The 18,790-nt window shown below is 37.1% G+C and overlaps 2 protein-coding genes across 2 annotated transcripts; one reads left to right on the top strand and one right to left on the bottom strand.

Annotated features, from left to right (window-relative positions):
- Positions 1–2,928: 2,928 nt before the first annotated feature.
- Positions 2,929–5,514, top strand: LOC137726244 (protein NRT1/ PTR FAMILY 5.4-like). The gene is made up of 5 exons (XM_068465138.1): positions 2,929–3,090; positions 3,173–3,390; positions 3,552–3,803; positions 4,092–4,351; positions 4,547–5,514. The coding sequence occupies exons 1-5, from the start codon at positions 2,961–2,963 to the stop codon at positions 5,400–5,402; spliced, it is 1,716 nt and encodes a 571-aa protein (XP_068321239.1). The 5' UTR covers positions 2,929–2,960; the 3' UTR covers positions 5,403–5,514.
- Positions 5,515–10,323: 4,809 nt separating this feature from the next.
- On the bottom strand, positions 10,324–12,549 carry LOC137720920 (tyrosine-sulfated glycopeptide receptor 1-like). The gene is made up of 2 exons (XM_068460044.1): positions 11,757–12,549; positions 10,324–11,684 (listed from the first exon to the last, which is right to left on the bottom strand). The coding sequence occupies exons 1-2, from the start codon at positions 12,547–12,549 to the stop codon at positions 10,324–10,326; spliced, it is 2,154 nt and encodes a 717-aa protein (XP_068316145.1).
- Between the last annotated feature and the right edge of the window lie 6,241 nt (positions 12,550–18,790).

The raw sequence follows: 18,790 nt of genomic DNA, 5'->3' as shown, positions 1-18,790 counted from the left end.
TTTACAAAATATAATATAAAAACATAATCTCTGTGGCATTTTCCTTTGTTTTTTAATATAACGATATATTTACAAAATATATTTACACTTAAAGGTAGGGAAATCAAGATGTTGCTTTACCGTAGTGTCGGAAATCAATCATGCATATGCACCCTAGTGTGGTTTTCAATCCCATAGACTCCCCTTCCCCCTAACAATGAACTGTATAACCCACTAATGCCACCAATTTACTCGAAAAAAAAGATAAGAAAATTAATTAGTTGTAAATTCATTATTACGAGATTCAAATAGGGAATTGTTATTGACACTCAAAAAATCTCATTTTGCACTCCAAAGTGTCTATAATTAGAAAGAAAAATACACTTATGAAGATTGTAGAATGAGATTTTTGGAGTATCAATAATAGTTATCTTCCAATATAAAATATTTCACTTACAAGTGAAAAAAAATACTGCTAGTACTAAGTGACTTAAAGTTTGATGTTGACTATATTTTTTCTTATCAATAAATTTTTTTTTATAGCAATAGTCCCTTAATAAAAAAAAATCATGACCATTGATTCCTTAACTTATCAAAACATGCAGCTATGGTCTTTTTCGTTAATTATGTCAAAGTTATATCAAAATGAGTTATGTTAGAAGGACTATTGCTACTATTGAGTTAAAGTTGAGGGATCATTACTCCAATTGAGTTAAAGTTGATGGACCATTTCTCTAGTTGAGTTAAAATTGAGGGATCATTGCTACAATTTTTCTCATTTGATTTTCCATATGTGTACCTTAAATCAACCTCATGTGCATGACACGTGACTCATTTTGATGAAAGTTCTAACAGAATTAAATAAAAAGACCATAGCTGCACGTTTTAAAGAGTTAAGAGACCAATGGTCATGAATTTTTAGTTGAGAGACCAATGGTCATGAATTTTTAGTTGAGAGACCATTACTCTAGTTTGATTAAAGTTGAGGGACCATTACTACAATTTTCTCTTTTCTTTATTGATAAGAAAAAATAGAGTCAACACCAAACTTTATATCACTTAACACTAACAGTATTCTTTTTCACTTATAAGTGAAATATCTTATATTTGAATAGAACTGTTATTAATGTTTTAAAAATCACATTCTATACTCTTCATAAATAATTAAAAAAATCATTATTCCAATTGAGTTAACATTGACTAATAAAGTTCTAATAAGCGCGACCATTGATTTTGTTTATTCAAGAAAACAACTTTCATTGCGCCCGTTCCGATCCCACCATTATCTGCCTCTCCTTAAAGTAGATCTGGTTTTACTATTGGATTTTTGTATAAAATTATATGATGGAAGCCCACTCATCCATTTGATTTTACTATTGGATTTTTGTATAAAATTATATGATGGAAGCCCGCTTATCGCATTTGATTAAGTCGTTTCGTGGTTAAAAAAGCCATTCTAGAAGATATGACCATAGTAGGCTTTCCTTCTATTTTTTATTTTTTATTTTTTTTTATAATACTTCAAAATACTATCAGACTGTAATACTGAGTGTCGACTTTCTTTCGTTAGGAGTTTAAAAGAGTTGATTTGTTGGAATGACATTTTTTCAACATATTTTATAATATTAGTACGAAAATTAATGTTAAACTATGAAGTGACTGAGAGTTCATAAAAAATCTAATTTTTTAAATAGTCATTTCCTTAAAAAATTTCTTAGTTTTTGGTTATTTATAAAGAAAAATTAATGACAATAACTTGAAAATTTTGAGTTTTAACAATAAAGACAAAATAAAAAATAAAGAATTGATTTTTAACGTAAAAATATGATTTTTTGTTAAAATAAACAGAAAACTTTTCGTTAAAATTCTTTATTTATAAGCATACATAATATGACTATTAAATTCATTTTCCAAATGCTGTGGGCGGCTTTTCCATTTATTCAAATATAGGACTGTAGCATTCAACCCCATTTGCTTTCAAGTTAGTAGATACACATCCGCCTTTTTCCCGAAAAAAGGATACACATCTACCATTATTTTATCATTTGGTGACCGTGGGCCCAACCAATACTTTATTAGGGGGGGGAAAATTGCTGAGAATAAACAAATGACTTCGAAATAAAAGCACGTTGATTTTCAGAAACCACTGCTAATTAAGAAAAAGCATCTTTTCTCTCAACTGGCAGCAAAACATCTGACTTTCACGTCTCTTGTGCGATACATTTTTCAATATGATTGGTACACGGATAATATATCACGTATCATTATATAAATAGTGAGATATGTGTTTTAAAAGGTTAATAACTTAAAATATAAAATTTCCCACCATTTATATAAAAACACTTGATACACCACTCATATTCCCGTTATAATAAAAAATTTCTCTTCTTCTGCATGTACTAGTGTCAATATAAAATTACAGCAATTTAACATGTTAAGGGTGTTATTATTTTCGTTCTAAAAATTTATTGTGCATACCCTATAAATTAAGTTTTATTAGTAAGTATAAGAAATCTAAAGTGCGTAATAAAATTTTCTAGAAGGTTAATTATAAATTCTTATAAGTATATAACGAAATAAGATTTTTCCTCTAAATGCTTTTCTTTGCGCAATAATTTTTTTAGAAAGTTAATAATAACTTCTTATAGATATACAACATAATAGAATTATCTTCTCACCAAATACTTTTTTTTTTCCTCCCATCCTCTCACATTTTATTTTTTGTCTCACACTTTCCTTTTTATCTTTCTTTTTTTTATAAATAAGTCAACACAAGATATTAACGTGACTTAATCATAACAGTTCAAATAAAAAAAATAATAGAGAAAAAAAGGAAATTGATAAAGGGAGAATCCTACTCCTTCAGTTAACAAATCATGTATATGTGTGTGTATGCTAACACTATTTTCCAAGCAAAATAGTTATCTCACTTAGAGAATAGCTGTTTGTTCAATGCTTGAGAAAAGGACATAAATATTCTTATGGCAAGCTCAGAATCTCCATCCCAACTAAGTATTCACAATGGCCGTGAAGACACAGAGAAGAATCTTATCAGACAAGAACAACCTTCCAGTTCAAGAGGGGGCTGGAGTGCTGCAATTTTCATCATCCGTAAGCAAACCTTTTCATTTTCTTACAATTATTCAATTCAGGCTACTGTTTTTCTTTTTGGTAATTTATTTTCTTGTTGTAGTTGTTGAGGTGGCAGAGAGATTTTCTTACTATGGCACGGCTGGAAACCTCATCACGTACCTCACAAATGAACTCCATGAGCCCATCCCCAAGGCTGCAAAGAATGTCAACACTTGGGTTGGAGTTTCATCTCTCCTCCCAATAATTGGGGGCTTCGTCGCCGATGCCTTTCTCGGTCGATTCAACACCATTCTCGTCTCATCGATCATTTATTGCTTTGTACGTATTGTCAAAGCATGACAACTTATAATATTGAATGGTTATACTACCATATTGACTGACTTTGAAAGTGTGGAACCTACAATTAAATTCAGAAATTTCATTCTTTACTACCATTTTAATTCCAGACCACGATTGCTAACTTTTCAAGTTAATTTCAGGCAATGGTAATGTTAACCGTAACAGTTTCCATAATTCCTCGGCGTTATCAGAAAGCAATGTTCTTTGTATCACTTTACACATTGGCAATTGGTCAAGCTGGCCACAAACCATGTGTACAAACCTTTGCGGCCGACCAGTTTGATGAAGACTCGCCGGAGGAGAAGAAGGCGAAAAGCTCATTCTTCAACTGGTGGTATATGGGGATCATTGTTGGTGCCTCCACGGCTACTTTGGTAGTCATATATGTGCAGGTCAGCATAGATCATATTTACAAGCACAGATAGGGGTTTTCTGAAATTTTAGGCTCATAAACTCAAATGTTGTTTTAGCATTATTAGTTTAGTGAACAAATCCCCAAAATTATGAATCTTAGCTGTAACAGTTTTTCATTTTCTTATATGTGAGACGACTCTAAACCTCATTTATTTATTAAAAGTAAGAAACGAGTATGCAACTTGCTTAGTGATTTTAGAAAAAGAAATTGGTGAATGGTTACTGAAGTGCTGAAACCCAAAATTTGTGACTATGCTTTGGTGCAGGATAATGTTGGGTGGGCGGCGGGGTTTGGAATAATGACAGGGGCAATGGTGGTGGCATTGGTTCTGTTTCTGTTGGGTTACAAGAGATACAGAAAGCAGGGACCCTTAGGCAGCCCCTTCACCAAGGTGGTTCAGGTGTTAGTGGCGGCGGCAAGGAAGTGGCGCGTGGATGGAACACTCATGACTGGTTTTGGTGTGTACATAGATGACGAGAGTCCGCATGATACTAGGAGGACTTTAGCACATACCAGTCAATTCAGGTATGCTCACAGGCCATATTGATAAGCTCTATCTTATTTTTTAGGTGCAATTTTATAAACACTAAACTTCACTGTGATGACATCTCTTGAGATCCAAATAGATACATTTATAGATTATATAAATCAACATGGAACTTTATGTCTACCACATGACACCTTATCCCTAACTTTATATACAATATCTAATCTTTTTAGATGCTTGGATAAGGCAATGATCATTGACCAACTTGATGCTTCGAGCAAGACCAGAAATCCATGGAGATTGTGCTCACAAAATCATGTCGAACAAGTAAAGCTCGTCCTACGCCTCATTCCCGTATGGATGTGTTGCTTAATGTTTGCTGTAGTCCAATCCTTTAGTATAACCTTCTTCACGAAGCAAGGAAGCACAATGGTCCGCTCAATTGGTCCGAACTTTAAGATTCCCCAAGCATCACTTCATGTCTTCAATGGCCTCACGATTATAGTTGTAATTCCAATCTACGACCGTGTTTTCGTCCCAGCAGCCCGAAAAGTCACGGGACACTCCTCTGGCATCACCATCCTACAAAGAATTGGCATTGGCCTATTTGTATCCATATTCACTATGGTTGTGTCAGCTTTGGTAGAAGCCAAAAGGGTTAGCATTGCAAAAGACCACAACCTCCTGGACAACCCCAAAACAATAGTGCCAATGAGAGTGTGGTGGTTAATTCCACAGTACATGATATGTGGTTTGTCTGATGTATTTACATTTGTTGGACTTCAAGAATTCTTCTACGATCAAATGCCAGAGGAAATGAGAAGCATGGGAGCAGCAGCATACCTCAGTGTGGTAGGTGTAGGAAACTTCATGAGCAATGCTATAATATCTGCGGTGCAAGAAATTAGCTCAAAGCATGGTGAAAAATGGCTTGGTAACAATATCAATCGTGCCCATCTCAATTACTTTTATTGGGTAATTGCAGCTTTGAGCACTTTGAATTGGTGCATATATGTGTTGATTGCTAAACTTTTCGTATACAAAAAGTTTGAAGCACAAGAAACCAATAAGGAGAAAGAGCTCACTTGATTGCTATCTTGCAGTTAACATAGAAAAAAATTTGTACTACCATTTTATAAAATACAGTGGAAGCCTCACTGCATCAACATTACATCTCTTTCCTCATAAGTTCTATAGCTAAAAATCCAGATATTCGAAATTATACTACAGTGCTTGCAGACATAAGCATTTACAAATTATATAACATTGATCCTAACGTACACGTGAGGAAATTTTTCAGTGTTCAGTGTGCCGGAAACACGTTCCGGTACATCAATTGTCATAATACAATTAGTTGAAAATGTTTTTTTTTTCAAATTTCCAACCAATTATATTATAACATTTGGTGTACTGGACCATGTTTCCGGTACACTAAAAATTTTCATGTAGACTCGTTAATTAACCTTACATGATATTTACAAAATAAATAACATCAATCCTAACATAGGCGTGGACTAATCATGATGACTAGTTATGCATGTGGAGATCATAAACAACCAAAACTAAGCGTTTGAGCAACCGATCTAACAGTGTTCTTCATTGGAATATAAGATTAAATATAATTTAGAATCTGTGCGTTGATGATAATTTATGGTGATTAATCCTTTGAATGATTCAATAAAAAGGAAGTTGGTTATTGTTACTGTTTCCTTGAATCCTTGATGATTTTTTTTTTAAAAAAAATACATACGTACCAAATTATTATATTGTGATTGGTTAACCTGTAGATCTGTAGATTTGGATGATCTTTTTCAAAATACACGTGATTTTATATACGTAGAGTATACCTGTACAATGCGTATAGGGAATCCAGAGATGCAGCCATCAACAAAACATAAAAGATAAAACAAACTTAATTGTCCCCTAGGGGACATGGAATGGGTGAATGTCGGAAAAGAAACATAAAAAAAATATGAAAACAATCGCATCCCGTAATAGAGGTACAAGCATTGAACAAAACTATATAATTTTGTTTTGTCCTCTATTTCATGGCAGAAGGTGAAACCCTCACATGGGTAACGGGTGGCGTCTTAATTTTTATTCTTATATTTTTTATACGAGATACTATTTATATCATATTTTTATACCATCTTAGGTGGCATTTGATATGGACAGTCATATCATTTGAATTAATCAGATTTTTAAATTTAATTCATTATTTAATAAACTAATAATTAAGAAAAACTAGTTAATTAAATGATGATTGTGGTATACGATGAGTCTTTTCTCCTTCATTTCCTTGGGTTTTACAAATTTTTCAAATGATGTGGCTGTCCACATCAAATACTACCTAACGTGGTATAGAAATATGATATAAAAATATGATATGAATAGCATTACTCTTATAGTATGTATGAGATGCTAGCACCCTTTTAACTCTAAGTGAAACGATAAACAACAACAAAGCCTCAAAAAAAAAAAAAAAAAAATTGGTAAGAGTTCGAACCTGGGTTGCCGAGAACTGGATTCAGTTGCCGTAATCACAATCAAGTTAAGCACAGAAACCTTTCCCATATAAAAGCATTGCAATTCACTAAGTGCTTGTTTGGATGTACTTTTAAAATGATTGAAAATGCTTTTAAAGAAAATATTTTTGGGTTCTAAAAGCACTCAAAGTGTTTTCTGGAAAAAACACCAGTTATGTGTTTCCACGAAGCACTTTAAGTGTTTTTTTCAGGATTTACTTGCATCTTTACTAAAAAATGGTTTTAAAAACATTTTCATCAAAAACGCTTTCAGTTATTTTAAAAGTACATCTAAACGAGCTCTAACATGATGAACCTCCACCTGAAGATGCCATGAATACTGCAAACCGATCTCAATGCACTGTAATTCTTCTCCTCTCTATCAGTTTATTTCAAGCTCTAACCAAGAATAGGGCTTAGTTCTGAAAAGAGCACACATTTGTGAGAGCAGAGGTCACAATATATATACACATATATCTCATTCTCATAACTCAATAAGGATTCCCTATTAAAATCCTTATAGAAAACAACTTATGACTTCTAATTCATATCAGTTTAACGTCAAAACAGAATCCTTCGTTAACAAGAATTAGTATGCAACTTCTCATAAGGCTTTCTTATACCAATTGGACTTAATCACCCGCTGTCAAAACATCCAATCTTATGTTCATACTCTAACATTGAGACATGGGGTTGCTTCAGGCTTGCCAACCATAGGATCCCACCGAGCCTGATGGCAGAGATGAAGACTGTGGTCAGATGTTTGCTTGATCTACCCATGGAGATGAAGATACAGAACAAAGACGTCATTTCTGGTAGTGGCTACGTGGCAGCCAGCAAAGCCAACCCTCTCTATGAGGCTTTGGGTCTTCATGACTTGGGAGTTGGGATCACCTCAGGCTGTGCATAGCTTTTGCTCAGTTGGATGCCTCTTCCCACCAGAGGTTGGTTCTTTTGGTTCCATTATACTTACTTCTCCTCCATGATATTCTAATTAATTTAATCTACAATATGAGAAGGAGGCTTGGAACTTCAGTGCAGAGGGGGAAGCATTCTGTTGTAGCCATTTTGGGTGTATGTGTATCACGTTCATTATATTTTAATTAAAAACAGATGTGCATTGGTAATCTATTGACACCATTGATATCCACACATTATCAATTGCATCTCTTTAACTCTCCTTATCAAGATGATGTCAATGGGTATCTCTTATTAAAACAACAGGACTTTTAGAGAGCTGAGCTAATCGAACGAAATCGGAACTCACAGCCTTGGAGAAATTAGACCTCGATCTCAAGAAATCATATGCCAGGCGGAATCCCATTTACACTATCAAGTCTCTATTTCTTGTCTTCATTTACTCCAGCATACAATGATCTGCACAACATGATGGACCCCTCTGTATATTAAAATACTGCTTTTTGAAATTAACCTTAAACTTCCCTGCCTAGTGCCTACTTAGTCTTCCCATCATGTTTTCTTTTGAAATTAATTGAAAGTTTGCTTTGTAATGAAAGCTTTTAGTCGACACCACCGGTCAAGACCGAAATCCCTTTTTTTCCACCTGCTACTAGATTAGCAACAGTAGTCAGTAAAATTGATATGCCATAATGTCCATTTTTGACAAATCATTCATTTACTAAGATACAAGAAATGAATTAATAAGTCGATCCCATACTGTGAATTATGTACATTTTAACAAGGTATGATTATCAATGACGGAAGCTTTATCCCTAACGTGGTCAATTAATTAGGTATCTGTCCCCCCTTACGTACCCTATATCGCTCTCATTCCCAAAATCACGGTAGGTAAGCATATGCTCTTTAAGCAAAGCCAAGAAGAAGCATAACAAAGATAATTATTTCATGTAATAGAAGTTATGACAGCTATATAGTAATTAGTTTCTTACTGGCAGACGTGCATGTTTCGCATGGGTGTTATATATTATGCTTTTATTTGCATTGCAATAACTTCAAATTCGTCTTTATTTCTTTAATATTTTGGTCCTTGCATTCGAAATGACACTGAGAGCAAAGAAACAAGAGACCTACATAGGACTAAAGACATAGACTAATTAGGACCCTTTAATTTCTTCTTCCTGGTTAAAGGGTTTGGTTTAATTTTTTGGAGACATGCAAAGACAAATTTGCAGTAATAAACAAGATCATTAGTTCTTATAAGTAATTAAAAATGATAAAATAAGGTAAATTGTAATTATCATAGAGCTATTCATACACCCATTTTTACATTAACACATCCCTTTGTTAATTTTTGTCATTTCATCTTTTTTAATTCATTCGATCGGACAACAGGAAATTAAAAGAGGTGTGTGAGAGGTAAAAATGTATGTGTGGATAGTATCACTCTTATTATATCATTATTGTTGTTTTTGTTTGATCAGACCTCGGGTGCCCCCTTCCTATATGGGACTTGTGGAAGCAAATTTCTTCCTCCTTGTTCTTAGACAAAATTGCACCTACAAAACAAATAACACCTTAGGTCAAGGCCAAGAACCTCACGCTCCCACGATGAATTTGGGGGGGGGGAGGAGCTTTGGCAGAAAAACCTCTTATGCCAACGTTAGAATTTTGAGGGAAAAGTGTTTGAAGAATTTTGAGTGTTCAACAAGAGTGAAGACCTAGTTTTTTAAGAGAAAATGAGGTCAAATATATAGTGCATGGTCGGTCCCTTTGGGAGAGAAGGTGACCGGCCTCTTGTGTATTTTTTTGTTGTGATTGATAGTTTAATTAGCAATGAATGGATTAATTAGGCAATAATTCCATTAATTAACCAATTAACATAATTTAAAAAGGAATGTTTTGGGGTTTACCTTGTGGAGAAGATAGATGAAATAGATTTTGAATAAATACCTATTTTGGGTACTTTTGATTTGACTGAAAGATGATTGTCCGTTGTTTGCGCGTATGAATCCCAATGTGCCTCAAGGGTATTCTTGTCCTTTTCATCCAAAGATCCACGTGTCGTCTTGTGATTATTTTTGGCTCCACATGACTTATTATTGTTGTTTTTAAATTTTGGGATTTGTCAAGTCATAATTTGGAGAGAAATATTAAGGAGACTCTCAAAATTGAGATGATCTTTATGGATTTTCTGTCACCTCATATTTTCGACCTAATGTTTAATACGAAAATTAACGTTAAATTGTGAGATGACAGAGAGTCCATAAAAAATCTCACTTTAAGAGAATTTTCTTAACATTTCTCATACAACAAATAAAGCCACAAGGAAAGTGATGAGGGTGGGAGGCTTTTCCAAGACATTAAAGTTTACTCTGGTTCTTATTTAAGTTCCCATGCAAGAATGCGTACATATATTTTCCTTATAAAGCTACGTCGAACAAATATTCTAATTAATATGGTTTTCAATTCAAGTTTAATTAGGAAATGACTGTTGCCATGCAGCAGATATTTTGTGAACCGGTTAATAAGTCATTTATTTATTAAAGAAAATACAGCATGATTAATTAGCACACGAAGCGATCTACAATATTGGAGAGAAATTGAAAATATGCAAATCGCCACGACCTGCTCAAAGCTAAAGGACCACAAACTCCCCAAAACCCCAAAATGAAACCAAGAGACACTGAAATATGAAGCCATGGAATTCCATTCGCAGTGTCATGTACATCTTCCAGGTTCTTAGTCGTATCACCTGGACGCTTCTTCTGGCACTCATTTGGAAGCGGGAAACCGCAAAGTCCTGGGTTACCCTCAAAGGCAGTGTCATTGAATCCTTGGAGCTGAGTGCCTAATGGTATTTTGCCTTGGAGGTTATTGTAGGCAACACTAAATGAAGACAAGAAATGAAGACTTGACAGTGAGGCTGGGAGTTCGCCCGAAAAATGGTTTCTTGAGAGGTCTAACCTCTCCAAGTTTGGAAGGTTCGATATTTGGTTTGGAATGTTGCCAAAGAAGTTGTTGAAACCAATATCTAATTCTTGAAGAAGTTGCAATTTGCCAATCTCAAGGGGTATTTTGCTGCTTAGGCTGTTGTTCCTGAAGCTGATTCTCTTTGGCAAGTTGGATATATATTTGTACTGTAAAAGAGTTGCAGACCCATTAATGCTTTGGTAGTAGACGGGCAACTCAAAATCACCATGGCCTGTTTGATTTTCTTCCCATTTTGTCACGAAAGCTGGTAGTTCACAAAGCTCCTTCGGAAATTCACCTGAAATGAAGTTATTATTCAAGTTTAAAAAGGAAAGACTTTGAAGAGTCCCCAACCAACCAGGTATTGAGCCTACAAGTCTGTTAGAAGACAGATCCAGCACCTCCATTTTCTCAAGCTTCGACAGCCATATTGGTACCTTGCCTGTCAATTGGCACCTTGACAAACTGAGAACCGAGAGATTTTGGAACCCAAATGAATCAACCATGAGATCACCATCTGGCATTTCTTCACCAAGAAAATTACTTGTAAAAAGGAGTACCCTTAAACTTTTGGAATCCTTCAATATCTTCATTGCCCCTGTGACATTGGTCAACCTGTTATTGGAAAGTGAAAGGAATGACAAGGATTTCAAAGAAAGAATCTCATGTTGTATTTGTCCTTCTAGATCATTTGAGCTCAGTCGAAGTGCCATCAAGGACTTGCATGAGTAAACGCTTATTGGCAAGGGACCGGTGAAGTTATTATTCTTAAGGTCAAGTTTAATAAGTTTAGTAAGCTTGGAGAAATTAAGCACAGAAAGATCTCCTTGGAATTGGTTGTAACCTAGATTCAGTTCTGTAAGGCTTGAGCAATTCATCAAAGATGTAGGCAGATAACTCTCTAGATTGTTAAAATGGAGGGTTAGGATCTTCAATCTTGAGAGCTTCCCAATATGTAAAGGAAGCACACCACTCAGCTGATTCAAGTAGAGATCCAGGATTGTGAGGTTGGTAAGATTGGAAATATTCTCACCAATGGGTCCGGAAAGCTTATTGGAAGGCAATGAAATTTCTTCAAGTGCTTGAGCATTGTGGATATCAGTTGGAAGTGTCCCCAGTAAGTTATTAAAACCTGCACGAAAGAGCTCCAACTTTGAACAGTTACCAATTCCAAGTGGGATTATGCCACTGAACTCATTATGGGAGAAATCCAAGAGTCTAACCGAAGAAGAATAAAAACAGATAGAGGACGGTATTTGGCCTGTAAGGAAATTATTGCTGACATTTAAATTGCTCAAATTCCAGGCACGCTGGAGGAACGAAGATGGGATTGTTCCGTTGAATTGATTGCTGGATAAGTCCACCAATTGGATATGACTTGATGGTAGAGATAACGGTACTTCTCCAGAGATAAAGTTGTAGCTCAAGTCAAGGATATGAAGGCGACTCAAGGACAGGAAGAATCCAGCTTCCAGGTGACCAGAAAGTATATTATGGGAGAGATTGAGGTGGGAAAGATGCGTGAGATTTCCAAGAGATGGAGAAATGACTCCTTTGAGGCGTTTGGAGGGCAACAACAAATGGGTGACCCTACCAGCCATATTGCAAATAATGCCCTCCCATCGACAACAATCGTTGGAAGACCAGTTCAAACTAGAAGAAGCGATATCAAACGAAGACAAAAGAGAGTGTTGGTCTATTTTGCTGCATGCAGCATGGGTTTTAGAAATAATACTTGCGATAAACAAGATGAAGAGGAGGACATATGAATTAGTTAGACGATTAGGCTTCACTAACATGGTTCTTGTTGGAATTGCCATTGACATATAAGTACGTTAAGACTTCTCACAGGTTTGTTATATATAGTGCCATGGTACATATGTAGATATTGCAAGCAAAGAACAATATTATATTCTTGTACAATGCATTTACATCGTGGCATGTCAGCTTAATGATTATGCTAATCTAGTACCAGCTGGGGCAGCATGTGAGATGTTGGTCTTGGTCTGTGGTTTTGGTCGGAAGTTTCAGTTTCAAGAATACCTGATGGACAAAGAGGCAGCAAAGAAATTAAGAATAAATTTCAATATTCAGAGGCGTCTACGATGAAGAAATAAATAAAATATTTGATAACTGGGATTGCACGATGGATGCTTTTTGAGATCAGGTCGAAATCTCCCCAAGATTTGATAACGAAAATTATGCTAATAGTAAGATATATGTAAATTAAATTTGTATTGAAACATTCCTAGACAAGTTATTGACAGCATAAACATATACCCAACTATGTGGAAGAAGTTGCAATTGGCCTATTGTGATAATGTGTCTAGCTACATTGATTTTTCCAGCGCTTGTGGTCTCCAATGTTCCTTCGGAAGTTTACCTGAAAGTTAGTTGTTATTCAAGGCTTCCAGTTTCTTGAGCTTTGACTTGGTCGTGTGACTGGTGTCCCCAACACTGGTGTCCCCAAAGAAGCTGCAGCTGGTAGTGAGCCTATCATTCTATTGGAATACAGATTCCAGGCATCCATTTTCATGTGTTTTGACGGAACCTACAAGATTCTTTGTGTTGAACAATTTACTGTAGCAAGAACTTTTGTGTTGAATAGTTCAGTGTAATTTATCTCTTATTTTAAGTATAAAGTCTTAAATTCGACTTTCGTGTATGTTGTAACGACCCGTCCTCAAATTTTAAGGTTTTATAAATTTTAAAGTGTGAATTTATGAAAATACCCTTTGAGGCAAAAACGTTGACTTTTGTTGACCACCTTGTTGTGTCACATAAGATCCGTTCCCTTAGCGTATTCTTAAAGTACTCATCGTTACGAATGGGTGGGTGCAAGAAAAATCAAATTTGGAGTTAAGACGACGAACTTACAGGAATCAGAACGATAGGGGCATTTTGATAATTTTATCGTTAGAGATATTTCCACATCTGGGACTTCTCCTTGGCTGACACGTGGTGAAATCCTTCCCCATTTCTGGGGTGTTCTCCTTACTCTCCTATCACATCTCTCTCTCTTTTGAGTTTTCTCTCTATAACTCTCTCCATCTCTTTTACCTCCCGTGGTTTTTCTCTTCTCATTCAGTTATCATCTCTTCTTTCTCAGCTACCTTTATCTCTCTCCCTCTTTGTGAACAAACACACAAGCATACACACACAACACCACAGCTGCAGTTGAATCACCACCAATGTGGCTTATCTTCCGGCGAAACACCAAATCACCTCCATCTTTCTTGCTTTTTTCAAATGCTTTCAGATTTGATAATGTGCTCGATGCACAGATGTAGCAATGACAGTCACCATCATCATATTTCCCGATGAGGTTTCATGATTCTCCAACCAAGGTAGGTCTCGGGAATCCCTTCCTCTCGTCATTTCTTGACATTTGTAAAAGATTTTGAAGTTGTAGGCATGTGTTTGTTGAATGTGAGGACATAAATCATGCGGGGATGTGCTCCCAGTTTTTCCGGCGATACCCCGTGATTTTACAGGGCATTTCCAACCAACGCCAATGACAACTCGGCCTTACCTTGGTATGTCTTTGTTCTTCATATTTCAAACTTTATTATGACTCTTGAATCATCGAAAATGGTTGATCTTTGAACCCCAAAACGAAGTCGGAGAAGTTTCCTGGCCAAAGACCCTTAGATCCAGCTTTCTTCTTTGTTGGGTCCGGTGATCAGCGAGCTAAGTCGGGTTGATCTGACTCACAACCCAAACTAGGCCCAAATCCAACATGTCATCCAACCCAATGTACTAACCTATTAACTCAGGCCCAATTTGCTAACCCAAACCCAATCCTTTAAACCTAGCCCAAACTCTTGACCCAATAACCCTAACTCGATCCAACCCATCAAACCCAAGCCCATATCCGACCTGACCCGAGACTAAACCCAGTTCCATGGTCGGTGCGTAGGCCTCATGTGGGGGACTACCATAGCCAGCTTGTGGAGTATATGCACCTCCTTCAAAGGTACTGTGACGGCGGCGCTGGCGACCCATCTCGATGCATGGCCTTCCGTGCCGCCGCTGAACCCTCCTTAGGTTTCTCGACGTGCCGAATCCAAATCCGTTGTCAGTTTTCCCAAATTCGACTGTTTTAATAGAGTTTTATTAAATGGTCCCTATATGTGTTTAGGTGCGTAGGTGGGAAATGGCACTATCCTCGCTAGTTCGAGTGGTTCCCAGGCAATGGAAACTTATGAGTGAACCCCTTGTAAACTTGCATGTTTTATAAAGTATTAAGCTTGCATGCATTGCATATTTCATGAATTGAGCATGATTTATAATATGTTTTACGGATTTTCATACTTGATTTATTAAATTGCTTTTACGAAATATTTATAATTTATTGAATTTACATTTTACTGAAGGTTATGACTTATGGGATTTTCATATATGAAATTCTATGGCTTTCAAAAATGATTTATTTTACAGATTTATGATTATGAGCCATCATGGATTTATGAAATGAGACTTTGAGCTTTTGAGCTCTGGACTTGGATATGAGATTTTGAGGTATGTTTTCGGTGCTTATCTAGCAGGTTATCATACAACACATCCACACAACATGGGTATGTAGACGTTTATGGCCATAGGACACAGTTAAGGATATTTATGTATATACCTCTTCTCTGGCGCAACCCAGAGTCGTACAGCTTCACCTTCGGGTGATGGACCATGGGTTCTTCACTGGCGTAATCCAATGTCGTACAGCTTCACCTTCGGGTGATGGACAGGTATTGCCTTCAGACGAATGAGGTGTTGATGATATTGATGACATACCCCCAGCTTCACTAGCTGGGGGCTAGTGTCGGTGTATGATGTTCTATGTATATGTTTCTTTTCCAGAGTAACCCGGAGTCATACAGCTTCTCCTTCAAGTGATGAACCATGGTTTCTTCATCGGCGTAACCTAGTGTCGTACAGCTTCACCTTTGGTGATGGTTATGCCTTCGAGCCACTATGATACCCCTAGAGAGTACAATATTAATGAGATTTATGGATTTACCTTCGGGTGATGATAGCACCATTATCGAGCATGGTTTTACTCATACTTGTTTTACAGATGATTTAGTGACATGCTAGAGTTTTCAGAAAACCTACTATGTAGTATTATATATGTTTTCAAAACAGGGGGTTAGTATGTTCAGAAAGAAAACGGTTTTCTTATTATTAGTATTATTATTATAAACTTTGGTCCACTCACCTTTTCTGTTTTGCGCCCCCTCAGGAATTAGAGTCGAGACATACGATCCTGGCGTCAGGACACTTCCGCTTAGGCATCTTCAGCCTCCTTTGTGTAGGTCATATTCTTCAATTCGTACCTTTTACTATAATTCCTTCATATTATTCTTCATTAGTTGTATGTTCTGAACGGTTCTTGTGACATCCCACATCACCGAGGGAAGTGATCTTTATATGTATATTCTCATCCCTACCTAGCACGAGGTCTTTTGGGAGCTCACTGGCTTCAGGTTCCGTAGGAACTCCGAAGTTAAGCGAGAAGGGGGTTAGAGCAATCCCATGATGGGTGACCCACTGGGAAGTTACTCGCCCAAAAACAAAACCGTGAGGGAATGGTAAGCCCAAAGCGGACAATATCGTGCTACGGTGGTGGAGTGGGCCCGGGAAGTGGTCCCCCCCGGGCCGAGATGTGACAATTTGGTATCAGAGCCTAACCCTGGCCGTGGTGTGCCGATGAGGACGTCGAGCCCCTAAGGGGGGTGGATTGTGACATCCCACATCACCTAGGGGAGTGATCCTTATATGTATATTCTCATCCCTACCTAGCACGAGGCCTTTTGAGAGCTCACTGGCTTCGGGTTCCGTAGGAACTCCGAAGTTAAGCGAGAATGAGGCTAGAGCAATCCCATGATGGGTGACATCCCACATCACCCAAGGGAGTGATCCTTATATATATATATTCTCATCCCTACCTAGCACGAGGCCTTTTGGGAGCTCACTGGCTTCAGGTTCCGTAGGAACTCCGAAGTTAAGCGAGAAGAGGGCTAGAGCAATCCCATGATGGGTGACCCACTGGGAAGTTGCTCGTGAGTTCCCAAAAAGCCTCGTGCTAGGTAGGGATGAGAATATACATATAAGGATCACTCCCCTGGATGATGTGGGATGTCACATTGAATCTAAGCTGCCATACAAGGGCTTAACAACTGTCCACCACTGTGATAAAGGGTATAATTTATAAATTTAATCTAAAAAATTAGTCAACCTAGCATTACTCCTTTATTTCTTTTGCGGCATTCCACTCATTCCATATCTACTGGTGGGACAATTACGTGATTTTTTTTTTATTATCTTTTTTTGTTTCTTTTCCGACATTTCACCCACTACATGGGAAAATGATTTGGCGTGCGATCAGTTTTTGTTAGGTACTATTTGCATTTAATTTTAAATTTTAAATTTTGAAATGATTTCTGACCGCACGAGGTACGATGAACGGTCACGATCACGAAATTCCCGGATCTCCAGGAAAAGGATCATTTTCCGACCACATGTCCCCTAAGGGACAATTACGTGATTGTTTATCTTTTATGTTTAGTTGATGGCTCCATCTCCAGATTTACCGTTTATGAATTATTTATACGCCGTGTACTGAAACCTGTGAGCGAGCAAAAAAAGAATTATTTGCAGCTGTCATGACTTGTATTACATGATATGATTTATCTTTGTTATTCATCTTGGTTTTACAGTTTTACTGTAACTGGATTTTGATCCGAATCCAGTACTGTGATTAATAGGATATAGATTTGAGACTTTAATCTGAATCCAGTGTAATTAATGATCCAAATCTGGTGTCTCTTCGCTTAACGATTCAAAAATTAATTGTTTAGCAAATATGATCTAACAATAATCGGATTCAGGAACCGATAGTCCGTATCCATTCCGACTTAATATATATAGAAATACCCTGTTTTAATCATTTTGAGATTAGCTATAATGTTCTTATGAATATTAGGTTTAGGGTTTTGTGGGAGTTTCCATATCACTCATGAAACTCGGTTCCTTGGGTTCATGGGCATTTGCTGTTGGGAGATGTGGAAGGAGCGATGCGAAATTATATATATGTTGGGGGATCGTATTGTCCTCGCCCTGCTAGCTATAATGGTTAACGTTGCTGCACCTACGACGGATAAGTTTTTATAGAGCGCGAGAGCGAGAGCGAGATAGAGTGAGATAACCAAAATATGAGGACTGGCGTATCAAATATGAATTTATAAGAGGGCAAGCGAGCAATTTCCTTTGCTGGCTTTGGCACAAAAGGAACCAGATCAGGTTTGAGAACAAAAGTTTTAGTACTTGTCGCATCCCAATGTCAGTCTTTTACGGTACTGGAGGGATTCAGCTTTTATTTATTTTTCTTCTTTCACTGGTTGTGTATTGAATCCCATATTCTCCATGTTAAGAATTTCATCCCTTTCTTTGAATGCTCTTAGTTTTGTGCCTGTGTTTTGGCGTCCACCTCCTGTTGGGTGGATTAAGATTAACGGGTCTTGTAAGGGGAATGGTCAGGTGGGTAGTGGTGGTTTTTTTCGTGACTCTAGTGGTCTTTTTTTAAGAGTGTTTGCCTCCTCGTCTTCCTATCCAAATGCAGTTGTTGCAGAGATTATGGTTGTGATCGAGGCAATTCAGATTGCATGGGATAAAGAATGACATAATATTTGGTTAGAGACAGATTCTATGCATGTCATCAGCCTACCATCAAGCATATGATACAGGCAGACGCCCAAACTCCACCAAAAGAGAATACCATACCATGCAATCGATCGGCATCCACCCCACCTCTTCTAATTTTATTAGCACCTCCACCAGGGTGCTCCAGCCTCAAAAGTGTAGTTCCCATCATTCCATGATATCTGACATGCTTGAAGACCAATACACCAGGTTTCTCTGGTGAGAAGTAATGGGTTTCTAGTTTTACACACAAGTAGAACGTACTGAAGGCGTCGTTTCAGCTCCAATTAAAGATAATTGGAAAGCAATGTGGTACGCAAGAATGTAAAGACCTTAAGTGCAACTCATTAAAGGCCAAACCAATTC

Source organism: Pyrus communis, chromosome 2 (assembly GCF_963583255.1).
Source record: "Pyrus communis chromosome 2, drPyrComm1.1, whole genome shotgun sequence".
Taxonomy (NCBI): domain Eukaryota; kingdom Viridiplantae; phylum Streptophyta; class Magnoliopsida; order Rosales; family Rosaceae; genus Pyrus; species Pyrus communis.
This window is presented reverse-complemented; position numbering and strand designations above follow the sequence as displayed.

What these genes read in the sequence shown, in the direction of transcription:
- LOC137726244 (XM_068465138.1), top strand. Translation starts at nt 2,961, where the DNA reads ATGGCAAGCTCAGAATCTCCATCCCAACTAAGTATTCACAATGGCCGT. An exon ending in CATCGATCATTTATTGCTTT is followed by an intron (nt 3,391 to 3,551) that starts GTACGTATTGTC and finishes AGTTAATTTCAG; the next exon opens with GCAATGGTAATGTTAACCGT. An exon ending in GCACATACCAGTCAATTCAG is followed by an intron (nt 4,352 to 4,546) that starts GTATGCTCACAG and finishes TAATCTTTTTAG; the next exon opens with ATGCTTGGATAAGGCAATGA.
- LOC137720920 (XM_068460044.1), bottom strand. Translation starts at nt 12,549, where the DNA reads ATGGCAATTCCAACAAGAACCATGTTAGTGAAGCCTAATCGTCTAACT. An exon ending in TTCCGGACCCATTGGTGAGA is followed by an intron (nt 11,685 to 11,756) that starts ATATTTCCAATC and finishes TGCTTCCTTTAC; the next exon opens with ATATTGGGAAGCTCTCAAGA.